A 21,317-nucleotide genomic window follows, 5' to 3' on the forward strand; every position below is an offset into this window, starting at 1 on the left:
AATAAGTAACATTTCTATAGGCTTTAAAGTTTGCAAAGTGCCTTAAATGTTATCTCATTTGATCCTCACAAGAACCCCGGGAAATGTGTGCTGTTATCACATTACAAACTCCTTTAGGGCATCCTCAGTACTTAGCATAGTGCCTGGCACATAGTAGGCACTTAATAAATATTGGTTGATTATTAAGTGACTTCGGAACAACCCTGTGAAGTGGGTGCTATATTAATTGGAGCTGTAGATAAGAGTGCTGAGTTCCAATTTGACCTCAGACACTTTACTAGCTGTGTGATCCTGAGCAGAACATTTAATCTTTCTCAGTCTCAATTTCCTCATCTATAAAATAGAGACTGTCAGTCAGTCAATAAACATTTTTAAAGTGTCCACTATGTGTCAAGGACTGTGCACTGAGTACACAAAAAGAGGCAAAAGACATCCCCTGCTCTCAAAGAGCTCACAATTTGATGGAGGAGACAATATGCAAACAAATACTGTAAGCTAAATACAGGATAAATAGGAAATAATTAAAAGTAGGAAGGCACTGGAATCATGAGGGGCTGGGCAGGAGAACATTGTACACAGTACCAGCAATACTGTATGGTGATAAACTGTGAATGACTTAGCTCTTCTCTGTAGTACAATGATTCGGGACAATTCCAAAGGACTCATGATGAAAACCAACATCCACCTCCAGAGAAAGAACTGGTGGAATCTGAATGCAGAGCAAAGCATACTTTTTTAAACCTTTCTTTCTTGGTTTTTTTTTTTTTTGCTTTTTGGTTTGTGTTTTCTTTCACAATATAACTAATATGGAAATGTTTTGCATGACTGCACATATATTAACTATATAAAATTGCTTGCCTTCTCACTGAGGGGGAGGGAAGGAGAGAATTTTGAACTCAAAATTTTTTTAAAGAACATTAAAAATTTTTACGTATAATTGGAAGAAAGGGATTGGGGAAAGCTTCCTGTAGGAAATGGGATTTTAGTTGGAATGTAAAGGAAGGCTGTAGGTGGAGATGAGGAGGGGGAGCATTTCAGGCATGTGGGACAGCAAGAGAATTTATTGAGTATGTGAGGGTGACATGATCAGACCTGTATTTTAGGAAAATTATCTGAGGGGCCTAATGGAGGATGGATTGGAGTGGAAAGGAGACTACAGGCAGGCAGGCCCCGCAGCAGCTATTGCAACTCCAAGCATGAGGTGATGAAAGTATGTATCGGGGTTGCTGTGTCAGAGAGAAAGGAGCATTCAGTGAGAGATGGTGTAGAAGCCAAATTGACAAGAGATGCTGCAGAAGTGAAATCGACAAGCCTTGGCAACAGTTTGTGTAATGGGAAGGGAGAGGGGTTGAGAAAAATAGTGAGGAGTCCAGGACTCCTAAGTTGTGAGCCCAAGTGACTGAGAGGATGGTGTTGCCTTCTGTAGTAATAGGGAAAGTGGGGGTGGGGGGCAGAGAGAGTTTAGGGGGAAATATGAGTTCTGGTTTGAGATATCAGAAAGGCAGTTGGAGCTGCCAGATTGGAGGCCAGCAGAAAGGTTGGTCCTGGAAAGGTAGATTTGAACATTATCAGCACAGAGATGGTAATGAAATCAATGGGAGCTGATGAGACCCCTGAGTGAAATCTATAGAGGGAGAAGAGGGGCCAAGGCAGAACACGGAGATAATAGAGCATAAAGCACTTTGCAAGCCTTAATGATCTATCTATCTATCTATCTAATCTATCCATCCATCTATTATCTATCATCTATCAATCCATCTATTATCTATCTATCATTTGATCTATCCATCCATCTATTATCTATCTGTCTATCTCTATCATCTATCGATACATCTATTATCTATCCATCCATCCATCATCTATCTAATCCATCCATTTATTATCCATCCATCCATCCATCATCTATCTAATCCATTCATGTATTATCTATCATCTAATCTATGCATCCATCTATTTATTATCTATCACCTGTCACCTATCCATCTATCCCCGCTATTGTAATTATTTTACAGAGATGAAAAGTGGTCTGAGAGAAGCTCATTACCACCCTGGGAGGTGGGTGATACGACCGTTCTTATTTTACACGGGAAGAAACTGAGGTTCAGTGTCTCCCCAAGGGTCACCCAGCTAATAAGCATCTTAGGTAGAACTGGAACTCGGGTCCTCCGGACTTGGAGCTCGGGGGTCTATCTGCTCTGCCACCCCGAGAATGGTCAGTAGAGAGGGTCCTCCCAGTTTAACAACCTCTGAATCCCTTCCAGGCTTCCCCAGTCCCTCAGAGCTCTCTTAGCTCCTCCTCCCTCCCTTCCCTGACTCTTTACCCCGCCAAGGGGCGTGGCACCTTACTCTGGCTCTCCATCCGCCCCGCCCCCTGCGGTTCCCATGGTACCACGCAGGCGCCGACAACAAACTGTGCCTGCCCCTCTCCCGGGGAGAGCCGAGACGATCAAATGGCGAAAAAAGTAGTTCCCTGGCAACCGGGCTTCTTTGGCGCGGGGCGGGGCCCGGGGGCGGGTCGGCGGGGCCCGGGGGCGGGTCGGCGGGGCCCGGGGGCGGGTCGGCGGGGCCCGGGGGCGGGTCGGCGGGGCCCGGGGGCGGGTCGGCGGGGCCCGGGGGCGGGTCGGCGGGGCCCGGGGGCGGGTCCGCAGGGCCGGCGGGGCTCTGAGCGCCGGAAGTGGAGCGGGGCCCGGCGGAAGGATCTCGGTGTGCGGCGCTCCGCCCCACTTGAGCGTCGTCGTGCGGAGCGGGCAGCGGGCAGCGGGCAGCGCGCAGCGCGACCGGCGGTTGCTGAGGAGGAGGAGGAGGAGGAGGCGGCGGCGGCCGAGGAGGCGGAGCAGCAGCAGCGGGAGGCAGCGGCGGAGGAGCCGGCGGGAGGAGACGCAGGCTGGGCGGCGGCTGGAGCACAGACCCCCGGGAGCCGCGGACGCAAGGCCGCATCCGCCTGACCCGCCGGGCGCGCCGCTCCCCGCGCGGACCCGCCTCGGGGCCTAGGCCGACTCGGGCCTGTGGAGGGCGGGGACGAGGGAGAGGAAGGAGCCGGCGCGATGTTCAAGAACACGTTCCAGAGCGGCTTCCTCTCCATCCTCTACAGCATCGGGAGCAAGCCCCTGCAGATCTGGGACAAGAAGGTGCGGGGACCCCGGCCCCGGCCCCGGCTCCTCCCTGGCCCCTCCTCCTCCCTCCCCCGTCCCTATCTCCCTTCATCCATCCCCTCCATCCCCCCTCCCCCCCGCATCCCTCCATCCTCCCCATCCCTCCTCCTTTCCATCCCTCTCTTCATCCTCCTCTTCCTTCACCACCTCCATCCCCCTCCCTCACTCTCCCATCCCCTCCATCTCTCCCCCTTTCACTCCATCCCACTCTTCCCTCCCTCCATCCCTTGTTTCTCTCCATCCCCCCGCCCCCTTTTTCTGAATCCCCTCCATTCCCTCATCCCCGTCCATCCTCCCCCCCTACTGTCCTCTTTCCCTCTCTCACAAAAGCCTCGCGTTCCTAAAATTCTACCCGAGGCTTTAGAAACGCCCATCTTAGTCTACCTATGACCCTCGGTCATTAAGTTCTCCGTGCCTCAGTTTCCTCCTCTGTAAATGAGGATAACGATGCTTGCTCACTCTGCCTCACTAGGGGTGGGAGTGAAGATCCGAAGAGAAGCTGGTGTGTGACCCTCCAGACTCTGTTAAGGTTGGGAGGCTCTTTGTAGCCTTGGCATCTTGTGAAGCTTTTTAGCCTAGGTAGTTAGATAAGATGCGGCATCTGTCAGGGAGCAGGTAACTGGAAGGAGGTGTTGTGGTACAGTGGAAAGAGGGGGTTTGGTTTTTTGGGGGTTTTTTTGCGGGGCAATGGGGGTCAAGTGACTTGCCCAGGGTCACACAGCCAGTAAGTGTTAAGTGTCTGAGGCCGGATTTGAACTCAGGTACTCCTGAATCCAGGGCCGGTGCTTTATCCACTGCGCCACCTAGCTGCCCCTAAGAGGGATGGTTTTGAAGGCAGAAGGGCTTGTTTCACATTCCACCCCCCCCCACACCCACCCTCCCTTTAATACCTGTGGCATCTCCACTGAGTGACTTAACTTCTCTGGGCCATCTCTGAAATGAGAAGGATGGACCAGATGCCTTCTTAAGGTCTTTTCCAATTCTGGGTCTCTGATCCTAAGGTACTTATCTTGTCTGGCAATGAAGGGATTGGGCCAGAGGATCTCTGAGCTTCCCCGACTGAGCTGGGGCACATATTGTGGGCATTTGATATGGTTTTCCTCAGCCTTTAGTCATTTGTGGCAATAGAGACAATTAGGTAGGGGCCTTAGAGATCGTTTGGTCCAATACCCTCATTGTACAGATGAAGAACTGAGACCCAGAATGGTCATTGGACTTCACCGAGGTCCAAGTTAGGTGTTTTTCTTAGCTCTCGGTTGCTATTGGGCTTCCTTTTGCAAGCCCAATCGATAGCACAGGTTCTCTTTGTAAAATTATAGATTGGAACCAACTCTTGCTTTCCACGTATGGGTTTCAGTTATTTATTTTTGACTTTTCACTGATTCTAGAAATAATCGCAAACCATAACTGGAGGCTGATGTGTTATGTGCTGGGGCAGCAGGGAGGTGCAATGGAATTATCATCAACTGGAGGGGATGGGGAATAGGGAGAGGGCAGTTTCAGGAAACTTGGGGTCCGGGCCCAGCTCTGCAGTTGACTAGTTGAGTAGCTTTGAACAAGCTTCAGTTTCCTCATCCTTAACATTAGCGGGTTAGAATCCGTGACTCTTGAGGTCTCTTCCACTGGTATTTGATTATATGATTCTGTAGGCTTTGGGATCTGAGCTGAGCTATTTGTGCCGTAGTGTTTGCATCAGAAAAAGAAAGAAAATGGTGAAAGAAGTCACCAAGGGCATAAGTTCTGAGCTCAATTCAAGACTTTTATTGATTATTGCTTGTTCCATTAGATTAGGGGGCTGTAGCTGGAGGATGCGGAGCAGAAGCTGGTCCGTTTCCCAGCTTCAAGCTCTGGCTTTCTTCGGGTGGGTTTTCACAATATGGAATGTTTTGTTTTGGATGTGTTCCCCAGAATATCAAACTCATACATATTCAAATGTGAATGCCAAATAAGCACCCTGAAGTCAAATAAAAATTATTTCTATCATGCACAATGTCACTCCCCTCTATTGGCAGGGATCACTGAGAAGTGAATTTGCACATTCATGGTATCTTTACTCAGGAAGTTTTCTCATCAAAAATGTGACATCTTTTTTTTAACCTTTTTGAGTATCTTGCTTTTCTTTAACTTTCTCTGATTTTGCTCAAGCAGAATGTTCTTGCTTTTCTGTAGATTTTAGCAAACTTGATATTGAAAAGCAACATTTAGGGAGACTGAATAATCTAGTTTAATATAGTAGGACGGGGGCAGCTAGGTGGCGCAGTGGATAGAGCACCGGCCCTGGAGTCAGGAGTTACCTGAGTTCGAATCCGGCCTCAGACACTTAACACTTGCTAGCTGTGTGACCCTGGGCAAGTCACTTAACCCCAATTGCCTCACTTAAAAAAAAATTACATTTAATATAGTAGGACTCCTTTCAGATGCTTTTATCCAGAGACAGGACTCAGACCTGCCTCATAGGTATAGGTGCACCCAATTAACATCAAGCTTTCACAGTACAGAGTGTTATGCTTTAAGGTATATAATTGGCCCTCTGTGGCCCTATGCTCCATGCTGGAACAGGATTCCAAAGTCTCCTCAGGCTTTCTCAGATTTTCTTTCTGCTACTGCTGTGGCTATGACTCCCTGGTAAGAAGAGTACATGCAGAGAGATCAGCAATAGATGTCTTGGTGTGACTGAAATTAGGATTGTAGGTTGGTTTCTCTTCTGGTTATTTTGCTTTGCACAGAGGAGAACTCCAGTCCCCTAAGCAAGCAGCTGTTTGTTAGGTACAAGTTCTTGGTCACAGAGTGGATGAGGAAATTAAGTATAGAGGGCCTAGGACAACTTTTGCACTGTGTACTGTACATGTTCTCCTTCCTGGTGAGTCAGAGGCATCATCTTTGTATCTGAAAGCTAGTTGAGAGAGAGTTGAAAAGCTTTAAAAATTAGAGGACTATGCTTGTGGAATTTGACCAGCCCCTTTCTTTCTTACACCAGTGTTAAGAATTCATTCTGATTGGATAAAGCATCGGCCCTGGATTCAAGAGGACCTGAGTTCAAATCTGGCCTCAGAGACTTGACACTTACTAGCTGTGTGACCCTGGGCAAGTTACTTAACCCTCATTGCCCCGCCAAAAAAGAAAAAAATAATTTGTTCTGTTGATGCTGCTATTGCTAAACGTTAGTAAAGCATATCTTTTTAAAAAAACAACAACTATGTGGCACAGGTATCTGGTAACTTAGTTTGTTCTCAATGAAATAAAGTTTCCTAAATTCTGAAATTGCACATCTGCAAACAGCAGGATGAGCCCCTAGTTATCAATAAATTAGAGAGAGGTAGATGGGAGCCCAGAAGTGACGGTGACTCTGTCTGGTTAGTTTATCCAGTTGGATTAGAAGTGTTCACATAATGGAATTGAGGAGAAGAATTCACTAAAATTGTGGGAAGGAAAGAGATTCGGATGAAGGTCAGAGAGGTTGAGGAAAGTTCAAAGAACCCTTGGGTTTTGGAAGTTTAAGCATTTTGTTGAGGACTAAGCCACAAAAAAGATCTTTATTTTATGAAATCTTTGAGAAATGAGTCAGTGTTTTTATTTGGGGCTTATTTCCCTCAAACTCTTTTTCTTTGAGGGTTTCCCCCCCCACATCTAGTGTGTTAATAGTCAACATGTTTACGTGGGAATTATAAAAGCTAGTTACCATGGTGCACTGTGTGTCCCTTAACATTGCCACTAGAGGTCAGATGATACCCATACGATATAAACACACACAAGACATTTGTCCACCAGAATTACAAATGATAAATTAAACAATAGATGAACATAATCTAAAATAATCATATTAGTAAGGAACTTTTAGAACCACAAAACTTTTTGGAAAAGCCCTCTGTACAGTAAGAATTGTCAGTGTGTTTACATTACCTGTTTTAAATACACAGGATTTAAAAGTACTTGGTTTTTTGTTTCTTTTTTAAGCTCTAAGCATGCAGAGGACTGAGTGTATAGGATAACCATATTCAGATTATAGACACTGTATCCATAATTACTGATTCACTGCTAGAAACAGAACATGATTTAAACTTGCCAGATTTCTGGAAGCAGCTTGAAATTGAAAACATCTTGAAAATAGTCCTCATCTCCCGGGGATTAGGGGCATCATGTATCAGGAATAAGGATGAGCTGTGGGGAGCTCATAGAAGAGCTGGGGTATGGCCTAATTTGGACCTGTTTGGTAAACGTTAACTTAATTACAACATGATTGCAATTATATTAACATTTAATACAACACTTTAGTGGACTGAGATCTTATCATGGGAACTTTGTCCACTAGAATAGATCGGTCTACATGTGCTCTTCCTGGGTGGTGATCGATTCACTGAATGTCAACATCTCACCAACAGACATAAGTTCACCGGAGATGTTTGCCAGTGTCTTGGAAGGGGACGCCCCTTTGATGGAGAAGGTGGTTCTGCTTGTGGATGAAATTGTGCTCATTGTATTGAGCCCTGCTAGACTACCGAGATTGACTTCCAGCCAGGAGGAGGAGGAAACTGGGTGAAGAATCCACTTTGTCATATTAACAGAGGTTGTCCCAGAAGTCTTAGTGCTCTTTGTGGAGAGTTGATTTCTCCCTTCTTTTTGTACAGTGAGTTATGTCCCTCATAGGGAACCTGGTGTAGAGTTCAGACTCTTGATTCTCACTAAGTACTCACCAGATACATTCTTTTTATTGGGTTAAAAAAAGTTTTGAAGAGTTTCTTCTAAATTTGCAGGGATTGGTGACCAGAGATAATGTCTTTAACCTCTCAATCCAACAGAATTCATTCTTCATTCTTTTTTAAACGGTTATTTCTTATTTGATAAATAGCTTTTAGTGAAGATAATTATTTCATTTAATTACAGGAGGGAGGGCACCATTAAAGGATGCCTGTAGTTGGAAAAGTGCTACAAGGCTTAACCACAAGATGGCGCTGTTACTCTATGAAGGTCTTTCTGGCTGGCTGAAATTTTTTTAAATTTTTAAAAATTTTTTGCCCCTCTTGTCCCTTAATTGGTCATGATATAGAACAGAAGGCCATAGTGGTCTTTTTTTTAATCATGCATAATGAATAGTGTCTTTTATGCTTTTTGTCTCATAAAGGTAGATGAATGCAACTTAAAAAAAAATTTTCAGGGGGCAGCTAGGTGGCACAGTGGATAAAGCACCAGCCCTGGATTCAAGAGGACCTGAGTTCACATCCCGCCTCAGACACCTGACATTTACTAGCTGTGTGACCCTGGGAAAGTCACAACCCTCATTGCCCTGCCCCCCCCCCCCAAATAATTCAGTTCTCTTTTGCCTCAGTGGCCCTTGATTTCTGAATCCCTCAAATTTCTTTATTAGAAAAAGTTCCCTATCCCAGCTTTAAATAGTGACCTCTATGATACTTTGGGGGGGGGGCAATGAGGGTTAAGTGGCTTGCCCAGGGTCACAAAGCTAGTATCAAGTGTCTGAGGCTGGATTTGAACTCAGATCCTCCTGAATCCAGGGCTGGTGCTTTATCCACTGCACTACCTAGCTTCCCCCTCTACAATACTTTTAAAAGCAATTCACATTTATTGAGTGTTTGACATTTGATCAAGTATACTTGTATGCAGGGAGGCAGGAGTTGGAATTTATCCCCATTTTATAGATGAGGCAGCTGAAGCTCAGAAAGGTAAGTGACTTGCACAGAGTCACAGGGGGAATAAGGGACAGGGTTGGTAAATGTACAGAAATTCCATATAAAGAAGTTTATCGCAGTGTGTATTGAGGAAGGTCAGGCACATTCTAATTATATGAAAGAAAATACATTTCTTTAAAAACCTACTTTTGCTAAGTTACACTTATCATTCTAAACTAGTAAGACGTTGCTGTAAGTTAACAAGAAAGCTTGTTAACTACATATGGCTATAACCTCATGAGGCAGGCCTTTCCTTTCTGAAGCAAAAAACCCCCAAAACCTGGTTAATTTCTGTTGTACTGTATAGCTAGCTGATGACTTAGATTTGCTGATTGAAGAATTGCAAACTGAAAATGTTAGATTTGTGCTTTCAGTAATTATTAAGTAATGATGCCCAGCTGTCTGCAGAGGTCTCCCTCAGCACATTCTTTCATTCGAACAGGCTCTAATCTAATACTAACTTCTGTTGAGACTTTAACTCTGGTTGAACATGAATCTGAACATGTCATTTAGTTTGCTGGAGGGCTGTGGGGTTCAGCTGCTGGGAGAATTGGGTGGGACTAGGAAGATGAGGCAAGGGGGAGAAATATGTGGAGTAGATTCAACTGATTTTATTTTTAGAGTGCTTTTATAAGTGCAAAGCATTCAACAGATCCTTTTCCTGTTTTCCCCCTCCTACTGACCTCCTTCCTTGGTGGTAAATTTTTTTAAAAAAATCAGTATTCTATCACTGTTTGCTCTAGCATAAATTGTTATCCAAAAACAGGACTATTTGCAAGATGTGAGTTTAAAAGTTGTTTTTCCCCCCATATAACTTGACAGAATCCCTTATTAGCATTACAGAGGCTGGCTATCACTGTTAAGTGATTCAAAGACTTGGTTTTAAGATATGTAGGGCAGGAGGCAGCTAGGTGGTGCAGTGGATAGAGCCCTGGCCCTGGATTCAGGAGGACCTGAGTTCAAATGTGGCCTCAGACCCTTGACACTTACTAGCTGTGTGACCCTGGGCAAATCACTTAACCCTCATTGCCTCGCAAAAAAAAAAAAAAAAGATATGTAGGGCACATCTAATTTATCAAAGTGAATCAAAAAGTTAGCAAAGTAAATTTAATTTGCCACATTGCATTTGTGGTCTTGGGGTAGATAGGTCTTCAGATTAACTGACCTCCAAAGCAACTGGAAAAATTGGTTACCTGCCCTTGACTGTTAATTCAAAAATGAAGAGCCACATAAGGAAACCCAACTTCCAAAGAACCCCTTTATATCTATCTCAGGCACAAATGTGTTATTGGTTCTTAGAAAATATTTACTTAGACACATTCGGAAACTGAAAGGTTAAATGACCCATCTGGGGTTACACATCTAATAAAAATCTTAGGTGGGATTTGAACCCAGTTTTCCTAACGCTAGTTCCCGCACTCTGTCCACTTTGCCATTCTGTCTCTCTCAGCTTAGTCTTTTTTTTTTAATTAATAAAGTATTTTATTTTTTTCCGTTACATGTAAAGATAGTTCTCAACCTTTGTTTATACAAGCTTTACAATTTCAGATTTTTCTCCCTCCCTCCCCCCTCCCCTAGACAGCAGGTAATCTGATATAGGTTTTATTTATATGTATATATATATATATGTATATATATATACACACACATACACACACACATAATAACATTAATCCTATTTCTGCATTAGTCATGTTATTCAGCTTAGTCTTAAAGTTAGTCCATTTTATCTCTGTAGTCCTTGCAACTTGATGAAGTGAGGAAATAAGCTTTTACTAATGAACCGTAGTCATTTGAATTCAGTTTCCAGCCTTGGCCACTGAGGGATTGCAGCTTGTGATATAGAGATCCTTTACTAATTAGCATCACTGTTCTCAGTTTCAGCTGAGCACTCGTAGTGGAGAGTGAGATACCAGTCTTCCTTCAGAGATGAAACCTCTCAAGGCTGAACTCATCAGGAAGGGCTGAGGCAGCGACCCTGCCAACAGCCAGATTGGGTGTCCAGGACCTGGCTGGCTCTTCCAGTTCCCCGTCTCCCTTTCTGCTTGTCCTTAGACAGAAACTCCTCTGTTAGCTTCACTTCCAGAAACTTTCTTGTCTGCAGATCTCAGTCAGCTGGGTTCTAAGAGTGTGGCTTGACGGTATTATTATCGCCTAAAGTCATCTTTCCCTCAGGAAGTGAAAGCCAGTGCAGAAATAGAGGAATATGGCTGGCTAGTTGTAGCTTCCTGCTTGTTGGCTTGTTACATGCAGTGGAAGGCACTGCTTTTATTCTGGAAATCCGAGGGCGGCTTCAGTATTCCGCAGTGCTCCCCGGAAGTATTTACTATAAACTTGGGATTGGGCAAAAGTCAGGGTGTTCTGTGTCCCCAGTCTCCTGACGCCTGACTGAGTTTTATTTGGGTCAGTGAATCAATAAACATTTATTAAGTACCTTCTATGTGCCAGGCACTGGGCTAAGCTCTAAGTAAGAGAAGCCCCACTGCTTTTGTTGACTTTGGCTCAAGTAGCTAAGGAGATCCTACTTAAGTGCTCCCAAAGGCCAAACTTTAAAACCATCTTAGATGTTTACTTGTTGTTATGGATGTGTTGATTTAAAAAAGAAAAATGAGAATCGTGGGGCTGCTTCTTAGTAGCTAGCTCTAAAAGCCCAGAGGGGGCTGATTCCAGCTTAGTCCTACAAATTTTACTACAACTATCAAACATAATTTTATGTTAACAAAATGTTCAAAAGTTAGCTTCTTAAGACTGATTTTGGTTTTTTTTAATTACAGTCTCTCTTAGTGATTTAATGAACCTTATATTGGCAGCATCAATGGGGAAGGGGAGCAGTTTCTTGGTGAATGTTACCCCAGTATGTTCCATGATTATCAAAACAGTCACCCCTCACTCCAGATCCTCTCCCTCCCCCCAAATCTTTGCACCTTGAGCTCTACTTCCCTTCACAACCAGCAGCAGCCGTGGTCGGGAAAGTACAGAAGATTTGCTACTTCTTATGAAAGCATTTGGCAATGTTGGTTTGTCCTAAGTAGACAATCATTTGTGATCTTAATCTGTCCTGGGAAAAAGCCCCAGATTTGGGTAGTAATTGGCCAGAGGCTTTCATTTTTAGGAGCAATTTGGGATTTGCTTTTTTAGAGAATGTAGAAAATGCTGTTTGCTGAGGTGAGGGGGTCTGGTCGTCCATTCTGTCAGTAGGTCTGGTACCAAGGGAGTTTTATAGGAAAACATGATGACTCTCCATGACAACTTTGAAAAGGTTAGGGTGTGCACTAAACATCTCTAACTTCCTGTAATAACACATTATCAATCTTAGGAATTTATTTAAACCCTTCTTTTCTTTTCTTTTCTTTTTTTTTTTTTTTGTGAGCAGTGGGGGTTAAGTGACTTGCCCAGGGTCACACAGCTAGCAAGTGTCAAGTATCTGCGGTTGGATTTGAACTCGGGTCCTCCTAAATCCAGGGCCAGTGCTTTATCCACTGCACCACCTAGCTGCCCCCTAAACCCTTCTTCTTGTGTACACACACACACACACACACACACTTTATTTCCTAAAGTAACATTTTTAAAAATTAGATGTTTGTAAAACGTTTTTGTAAACCTTAAAACTCTTAATATCAGCTAGTAGTATTAGCAATAGTGCTTACTATTGTGTGTGCTAAAAAATGTGGAAAAGACAGAAGTATGACTCAGTCCCTACCCATTATTAATCTTTTGGATAAGATAATGCTTGTATACATGAAACAGTGCTTAAAAAAGACTATATGTAATCAAGTGTTAACTTGTGCAGTATAGACCCCGGTAACCATACTTGGAAGTGTGGAGATGAGAGACAATAAGTGTGGTCTGGAATGGTCTGGAAAGACATCTGGGGGGTGGGGAGGGAGAGGGAGAGGGAGAAGGAGAGGGAGAATGAATATACACGCGCACACATATACAGAGAGGGAGAATGTTTTTTAAGTCATGTCATTTTTTTTCCTTTTTCCCAAAAACACCTGTTTTGAATTAAGGGTCATCTCATTTCTAGTGTTCCATGACTTAATCCTATTAATCCTACTCATACCCTTAAAGATTTGATACACATAGTCCCTTTTGATGTTCATCTTTCTTTTTTGATTGTTTTCCATTTTTAAATTAGATCTTCTGTTACGGTATACTGATGAGAATCCTCTCAAATACACCAGGTGTATACAAAGTCCAGTGTGTTTAAAAAGAGTAGGATGGTGTTTTCCCTTTTTCAGGTTGTCCTTTTTGACTGAGATCAGTGCATGTGTTTGATCTCTTTGTGACTCTGCAGTCCCTTCCCTAGGGTTTTTGTTTTGTTTGGGCCTCTGGGTTAGTAGAGAGAGCAGCTCTGTGCACGAGCTTAAGCACCCTAGACCTAGGTCAGTAAACCATTGGCCCCGGCCTCACTTTGCTCCTCAGAATGCTCTGTTCTCCGTGAATGACCCCACTCACCCTGCATCCACATAGTGCTGATTTCCTGATGTTTCAGTTCTGACTGAGTTCGTTTCCTCTCTATCCCTAGGTGCGGAATGGCCACATCAAGAGAATCACGGATAACGACATCCAGTCCCTGGTGCTAGAGATCGAAGGGACAAATGTCAGGTAGCTCGCCCAGAGCTTTTTGTTCTCCCAGCAAAGGAGTCCAGGGTTAAGGGAAAGTGTGTGTGCACGGCGCCCTGGAGTTGTTTTTTTGGTGAGGCATTTGGGGTTAAGTGACTTGCCCAAGTTCACACAGCTAGTTAAGTATCAAGTGTCTGAGGCCAGATTTGAATTCAGGTCTTCCTGAATCCAGGGCTGGTGCTTTATCCACTGCACCACCTTGCTGCCCCTTGTTTTCACATTGAAGGAGCCATCGGACGAGTTCTGTTGAGTGTCCCTCTTCATTAGCTCCGTCTTTTTGTTGTTTAGCTTGCGATTCCTTACTCCAGCTGCTTCTCCAGCAGGTGGAAGGACTCTCTTCTGCATTGGCTTGAGACATCTAGAGATCATTTCCCTTCTTTTCCTAAATCCAGCTTCTGTGCTTCAGAGACTGCAGGGGCAAGGAGCTCGTGCAGCTGGGGACAGCCAGGAGAGGGTCCAGGCTATAGTAGAGGAGGGCGGTAGTGAGCCTTGTTTTCTGTCGTGTCTGCTTCCACAGCACTACATATATCACTTGTCCTGCGGACCCAAAGAAGACGCTGGGCATCAAGCTTCCCTTCCTGGTCATGATCATCAAAAACTTGAAGAAGTACTTCACTTTTGAAGTGCAGGTGAGTGAGTGAGTGTGAGTGTGAGTGTGTGTGTGTGTGTGTGCATGAGTGTGAGAGAGTGTGTGTGAGAGAGTGCGTGTGTGAGTGAGAGTGTGTGCGTGTGTGTGAGAGAGTGCGTGTGTGAGAGAGTATGTGTGTGTGTGTGTGAGAGAGTGTGTGTGTGAGTGAGAGAGTGTGTGCATGTGTGAGAGAGAGTGTGTGTGTGTGTGTGTGTGTGTGTGTGTGTGTGTGTGACAGACAGACAGACACAGGCAGAGATAAAGAGGACTTGGTGCTACTGTCTGGGTTAAGGAGAATTCTCCTGCCTCCCTGATCAGCAGCATTTATTTATTAAGCACTTACTAGGTGCCAGGCACTGTGCTAAGACCTGGAGATTGGAAGAAGAGCACACACAAAATCCCTGCCCTCGGTCCTTGCTGGAAGAGCTGAGCTGTCTCACATCAGGAGGCGCCTCTCTCTTTGTCCGTCTTGTTTCCTCTGAATTATCGTATCCATGTGATAGTAGTGGTATGAGTGTGGTAATAACAGCCATGGCATTGAAAGTCTGGTCAGAGGATCTCTAGGAATGGATTGCTCGAGCAGCTGGCATTTGCTCGCTCGGCGATTCCTGGCTCTTGCTTGGGTTCCTGATGGCCCCCACACTGCCCTGGGTGTTGAATGGAGAGAAGGCTCAGGAGCTCATCCTGTGCTCCAAGTCCCCAACATTACATGCAGGTAGTGTTGTCTTGGCCACTTGGTGGGATTCACTTGTTGCTACTTCCTGGCCATCTGTGTCCAGTTTGGGCCGTGTCTAGGCTATTCATCTCTCCTCCAGGCTCAGTGTTCAGGTGCTCACCTCGCTGGGTCTGCTCACACCCTTCTCTTTCTTCTTCTCCTCTTCCCCTTCCCCCCTCATCTGATGACAGGTTCTAGATGACAAGAACGTCCGTCGACGGTTCCGGGCCAGTAACTACCAGAGCACCACTCGTGTCAAGCCCTTCATCTGCACCATGCCCATGAGGCTGGACGATGGCTGGAACCAGATCCAGTTCAATCTGTCCGACTTCACCCGGAGGGCATATGGCACAAACTACATAGAAACCCTTAGGGTGCAGGTACACACTCCTTGCCCAGGTGTACATCAGAAGAGCCCTGCAGAAGGAATCTGCTCTGTCTCCTAGACCCTCTCATGGACCCTGGAATAGTGTCAGGCATTATCAAGGTGGAGAGGTGGGGGGGGGGGGTAACAGGACAAGCAAGGCAGCTTTGAGTTCTCAGGAATAACATTTGTAGAAAGGAACCTTGGAAGAGGAACTAGAGAGAGACAAGGCCAGGAGTACGGACGTGACTGAGGGCAGACTCTGTTTTAGAGCCAAGCTATTAGCAGAGGAGCAGAAATGCAGCATCACCACAAAGGGTTAGGAGTCAGAGAGAGGAAGAAAGAAGAGATGGGGCCACCTCCTTAGCCTTTGACATGAAGTTTTTCATTCACAGATCCACGCGAACTGTCGCATCCGGCGAGTTTACTTCTCAGACAGACTCTACTCAGAGGATGAGCTGCCGGCTGAGTTCAAGCTCTATCTCCCTGTTCAGAACAAGGCAAAGGTGAGCTAACCTTCCCCCCCAGCAAGAGAGCGGAGGATGGGTTGTGGAAAGCAGCATTTGGAGTGATCTGGCCATTTAAAAATTCTGTTCCATCACCACAAGAATTTCTGCTTCTACTCGGGGCCTCTCTAAGACTGATTTTTGTAAAAAGAATCTGGATCTTTCCTGATTCCGAATGATAACTGTGTTGTGGCATGCTGGTCAGAGAGATGGCCTCAGGGCCTGCGAGCCCCATTTCTTGACATATACTCTTGGGTGCCCCCAGGCAGGTCACTTGCCTCTCAGTGCCTTGGGCCCCTCTCCCAAATGAAGGCACAGAGCAGTTGCAGATTTGTCTTGGTAAGGGGTAGAGGGCTGTGTGTGGGGTGGGGGGGCGGGGTCCTTACCAGGCATTCCCTTTACTGATAAAATCACAGGTATGGCCCAAAGGGGCTTATCAGCGCCCATTTATCGTAACCTGCCAGAAGTGGTCCATGAATCAGATTGTTGGGGAGCAGAACTGTCAGGCCACTTCTCATGTTTTCAATTGGGTGGAAAGGAGGGCTGGTCTTTTTAGATATTCAACTCTTTGCCCCCTTCCTCCTCTCCCTCCCTCCATGAGGTTATCCTTGCTCATGGTCAGAGGACAAATGCAGACTTCTTATTGCTCCTTCCAGAGAGAAAGGCTGTTTTCTCTAAAGCCTGGCAAACTTGCCCCTTTCACAAGCATGTAATTTATGTTACCAGCTTAATCCAGAATGAAGAATGTGTGGGTGTCCCAGCTCCTTCTACAAAGTGGCAGGGACCTTTCATGCTATTTCAGTTGTCTAGACAATGGGGGCAGGCGGCTCTTTTTAAAATGGCTCTATGTGCTCGATCATTTGTATGTTGTTTGCATATGTTATATATGTGTTTCTTATTTCTTCCCCCAGCAATAACCTAGTACCGGAACACATCAGGAGGAATAAGCCCTGGGCCTAATGCTTAATTTACAAAGGAAAATATCTGGAGGACATTGTGAAATACAGAAATATTTAGATAAATTCACTGTGATAGGGTCCTTTTATTTAATAATTTGGTGTCCCTTGTTTTAGGATGCCAGTAACCATGTAATAACTCCGTAATTGCATTGTAAGTACAGTGGGGGATAAGCAGCTCTTGGGTCACGGGACGTTGATCCAGCACTTTACTAAAAACCTGCCCTTTGTGTGATACCCAAGCACAGGAGTTTACCCTCCTGCCCGTCCAGGACATGCAGAGGTGGTATTTACCATGAAATTACAGAGTTAAGTGTGCCCTGTAAAGCAGATTCATTCCAATATTTTCTCTTAATGGTTTCTTGTCTTTTTATTTTATATATTATCTAAATATATATGTATATCATATGTAATACTTACAATCTTGAAGTAAATAAAATGTTTTATTCTGTTTTTAAGTCTGTTTCTAGCCTGTACCTTTGTAAATGGGGATATTTTCTCTTCTCTCTCTGCTTTGAACCCCACCCCCCACCATTCAAAAGATAAATCCTGAGACCATTCTCAGTGGACATTGTCTCAGGATTTGTTTTTGCTCTGTGGGGGCTCGATTGGAAGTATTGTATTTAGTAGTTTGGATTTTGGAAAGTGGAATGGGACACAGATATTCTGTAGCCTCAGCCAACGTCCTTTCCACCTTTTGGGAAGCCAGAGCACGTAGCCAGAACCTCTGCGATGAACCTGGAGGGTGCCCTAGGCAGGCTTGGGAAAGAACCAGACTGTCCTGGGGCAGCTGGGCATCTGCCCGCTGCGTGCTGCCTCTCCTTTGGTGTTCCAGTGTCCGGGTGCTTCCTGCTCCTTCCCAAGAGTCGTCCCAGGTAAATTCAATCCACAAAGCTCTCTGTCAGGGGAGCAGCCGTGCTTCCCTCTCCTCTGCTCTAGTCCTGTGCGTGTTCAGGCCTCTGGGCTCTCTCTATCCCCCTTTATGGAAATGCAGCAGAAGTGTAGCAGAATCCCTTGTTCCTGCCTACTGTAAGCTAAAGTCCTCCTTCTGGCTTTTGGCGTGGGTCGTAGGATGAATGAAGCTTTTGTCAGAGAAAAATGGGGTTCACATTCTTCTCATTTCAATTTAGAGGCCTTGATCAAGTGCTTCTGGAAGTCCAGGGAAGTGGAGACAGTCATGCCCACACTTATACAAAGTGCCTTTCTCCCTCCACACCCCATGACCCACTGTGTATAGGAATGACCTCACCGTCCTTGGTGGTGTGGAAGGCGACAGGTCGTGGCTTCCTGGTCTCTGCATAGCCTTTGGAGAGGAAATGAGGGAGCGTGGAGCCTGATGGGTTGTGGTTATCTCAAGTGGCCTCCGAGAGGGCAGGGATGCTTCTGCGGCTTGGGGCCAGAGGGGAAAAGAATGTTTTCTTCTGCAAAGTGAGAGAACTGGGCTGCTTTGGGCTTTGGACATCAGAGGACACCAAGGCCTGAGAGGTCTCAGTCTGTGCTCCCCCTGGAGCATCACTGGCCTCAGTCACTTTCACTTAGAGTTTCGTTTTTGATTGGTGCTGTGTCACCGGGCTTTGGGGGCCTCTTTCAGGCTGGATGGCCTTGAGGATGGGGGAGAACTCATTGAGCTTGACCAGTGTTGGAGAGGAAGAATGGGGACAATGCTCCCGAGGGCGTGAGTCTCGGGGAGAGGATTCCCTGGGAAACTGTTCCTTGGAAAGAGGTCACTTCTTGAGTGAATCCTGTTACCTTGTCCAGTAACTTCACTCCTGGATCTTTGTTTTCTCCTCTATAAAATGGGGGTGATTATAATGTGAGGAATCAGCATTTATTAAGCACCTCCTATGTGCCACACACAAAGCACTTTTTATAAATATGCTCTCATTTGACCCTCACTCAGATGTCCTGACTCCAGGCTCAGCACACTCATCTACAAAGGACTCAGAGGAAAGTCCTTTGTAAACCTTAAAGCACTATATAGTTCATTTCAGCAAACGTGTAAGCATGATAGATAGAGGTCTCTGCTCTTGTTTGTTTTTTGCCTGGGGCATAAAGGGGAAGGAAGCTAGATCCTATACTCAAATGTGCATAAAACAACATAGGCTACAGTGAGGTAAAGTACTCAGGGAAAGCTTCGCGGAAGAGGTTTCACTTGACCCGGCTGGCTGAGGATTCTGAAAAATGGAGATGAGGTCCTAGAGATCGGGGACCCATCGAATTCATCCACCAGCGAGGGGTCCAGTTTGGCCAGACTTGGTGTTTTGTTGAGGGAATGGGAGAAAAGGAAAAAAGAGGCAGAAGGGTCTGCTCTTCTGTGTTCTAGGGGCTATAACAGGGAGCTGGGAAAGGTGTTTGAACGTCAGGATAACTTGGTCAGGCCATGGCCTTAGGAAGATTATTTTGGCTTCAGTGTGAAGGTTCAATTAGAAAGGGAAGACCTGGAGTCATGGAGACCATTGAGTGAGAGGACTTCCTGTGTATTTGTATCACAGGGTCAGAGACTTGAAAATGTTCTGTTTTCTTAAACAGTTTGTAGTGGACATATAATTTCCCATATAATACGGTAACAGACAGTGCTGCAGATGAGAGGGAACTTCCATGTAAATCCTCAAAGGAGGTGAAACAGTCAAAGGAGAGAATATGGCTAGCCCAGATTGCCACTGTCGGGTCCTGGAGGATGAGCTTACTGTGGGTGGGTGGTAAATAGTAAGGTGGGGCCCAGGTATGCTTTGGGGTGTGTGGCTGTGGGTAGCGTGGGGAAGACCTGCAGGCCTACCGTTCGTCAGGATTACTGGTCTCAGGCACCTCTGTGCAGCACATGGCCTCTGGGGGAGAGAAAGTCAAGCTAAACATAGCTACGTTTTATATACTGATAACTGATAGAAGATAGGCGACCGTAACAGAGAATTACATTGGAAAGAAAAAAACCCAAGACTTTCACACGAGATCGGAGGGAGTGACGATGGTTAGGAATTCAGAAGTTAAAGAGGTCATTTGCACGGCACTCAAAGCCGATTTCTCACAACCACCCAGTAAAGTAGGTATGCAGGCATTCTTATTGAGTCTGGTTCAATCTGCTGTTCAACCAGGAGAAGCCCCAGTTTAATTCTGAGTCAGGAGGCCCAGAGGGCCTTGGGAATTGTTTAGTGACTGATGGTCACTGACGAATAGTGTCATCCTAGTCATTTTATTTTATTTATTTATTTATTTATTTTTGCGGGGCAATGGGGGTTAAGTGACTTGCCCAGGGTCACACAGCTAGTAAGTGTCAAGTGTCTGAGGCCGGATTTGAACTCAGGTACTCCTGACTCCAGGGCCAGTGCTTTATCCACTGCGCCACCTAGCCGCCCCCCCATCCTAGTCATTTTAAATGGTCCCCATTCCTGAGGTCTGTAAATGGATTAGATCCTAGGTAGCTGTTGGATAGAAGGCACTAATAAGACATTTGGCCCCAACCAAGGGTCCCCTTGGATTCCTGCCAAGACTTGCCCATCCATTTGTTTCTTTGGGAAGCAAAACGGGGTGAGAAGTCGGGGGAAGGAAGGGTAATGATGTGGCAGAAAGAACGAATAGGGAAGTTCTTTAGGGCAGCGTTCAGGTGTAAGCAGCCGATCCAGTCAGATCTCTGCCTCAGCTGCCCTCTGGGGCTGTGAATGGGACAAATACGCTATCACTAGAAGCTACTAGAAGACCTGCATTCCGGCTTCCGGCCTTAACCAATTGAAACTGCTTTCTCTAGTGATCTTTTTTTTGGGGGGGGGGGAACAATGGGGGTTAAGTGACTTGCCCAGGGTCACACAGCTAGTTAGTGTCAAGTGTCTGAGGTCAGATTTGAACTCAGGTCTTCCTGAATCCAGGACCGGTGCTTTATCCACTGGGCCACCTAGCTGCCTCTCCAGTGATCTTTTAATGAACAAATGAATGGCCTTTTCTCATTCCTCCTCCTTCGTGGCTTGACACTGCAGATTGCTTTCTCCTAGATTCTCTTCTCCCTAGGTTTTACTTCCCTGGCCATCTGAATGCTTCGTTAGTCTCTTTTCTGGATCTTCCTCCAGATTACATCCCCTCTCCCTAACCATGGGCCTTCACCAAGGGTCTCTCAAGGGCTCTTTTCAGAATCATTGGGGGCAGCTAGGTGGCACAGTGAATAGAGAACCGGCCCTGGAGTCAGGAGTACCTGGGTTCAAATCCGGCCTCAGACACTGAACACTTACTAGCTGTGTGACCCTGGGCAAGTCACTTAACCCCAATTGCCTCACTAAAAAACAAAACAAAACAAAACAAAAAAACAAAAACAGAATCATTGGAAACCCCTCCCTTCCCCAAGGTGGTCAGTGCCTAGATTGCAGGGAGTCTTTGAATTTGGAGGAAGGAAAAGAGACCTCTGTTTTCACTAGAATTAACTGAAATTTAACATTTCCTTTAATTATTAATTTTTTTAAAAACGCATTAGTGGGGCAGCTAGGTGGCACAGTGGATAAAGCACCAGCCCTCGATTCAGGAGGACCCGAGTTCAAACTCGACCTCAGACACTTAACACTTACTAGCTGTGTGACCCTGGGCAAGTCACTCAATCCCAATTGCCTCACCAAAAAACAAACAAACATTAATCTGAGAAATGGATCCATAACAGAAAAGTATTTAAGACCTCAATATATTCCATGGTAGGGTGATGGCATCAACTCCCAT

At 45.5% G+C, this 21,317-nt stretch overlaps 1 protein-coding gene across 2 annotated transcripts; it reads left to right on the forward strand.

Moving 5' to 3' along the window:
• Window positions 1–2,775: 2,775 nt before the first annotated feature.
• Window positions 2,776–17,086, forward strand: CFAP20 (cilia and flagella associated protein 20). Of its 2 annotated transcripts, XM_043979975.1 has the most exons (6): window positions 2,781–3,128; window positions 13,362–13,441; window positions 13,977–14,088; window positions 14,994–15,182; window positions 15,562–15,672; window positions 16,584–17,086. In XM_043979975.1, the coding sequence occupies exons 1-6, from the start codon at window positions 3,045–3,047 to the stop codon at window positions 16,587–16,589; spliced, it is 582 nt and encodes a 193-aa protein (XP_043835910.1). In that variant the 5' UTR covers window positions 2,781–3,044; the 3' UTR covers window positions 16,590–17,086. The 2 variants fall into 2 exon arrangements, with proteins under 2 accessions (XP_043835908.1, XP_043835910.1); XM_043979973.1 differs by lacking the exon at window positions 16,584–17,086 and having other exon boundaries at window positions 2,776–3,128; window positions 15,562–15,681.
• Window positions 17,087–21,317: the final 4,231 nt, after the last annotated feature.

Source organism: Dromiciops gliroides, chromosome 2 (assembly GCF_019393635.1).
Source record: "Dromiciops gliroides isolate mDroGli1 chromosome 2, mDroGli1.pri, whole genome shotgun sequence".
Taxonomy (NCBI): domain Eukaryota; kingdom Metazoa; phylum Chordata; class Mammalia; order Microbiotheria; family Microbiotheriidae; genus Dromiciops; species Dromiciops gliroides.

Coding starts and splice junctions, on each gene's coding strand:
- CFAP20 (XM_043979973.1), top strand. CDS start 3,045: ATGTTCAAGAACACGTTCCAGAGCGGCTTCCTCTCCATCCTCTACAGC. Junction 3,129..13,361: donor TGCAGATCTGGGACAAGAAG/GTGCGGGGACCC, acceptor CTCTATCCCTAG/GTGCGGAATGGCCACATCAA. Junction 14,089..14,993: donor ACTTCACTTTTGAAGTGCAG/GTGAGTGAGTGA, acceptor ATCTGATGACAG/GTTCTAGATGACAAGAACGT.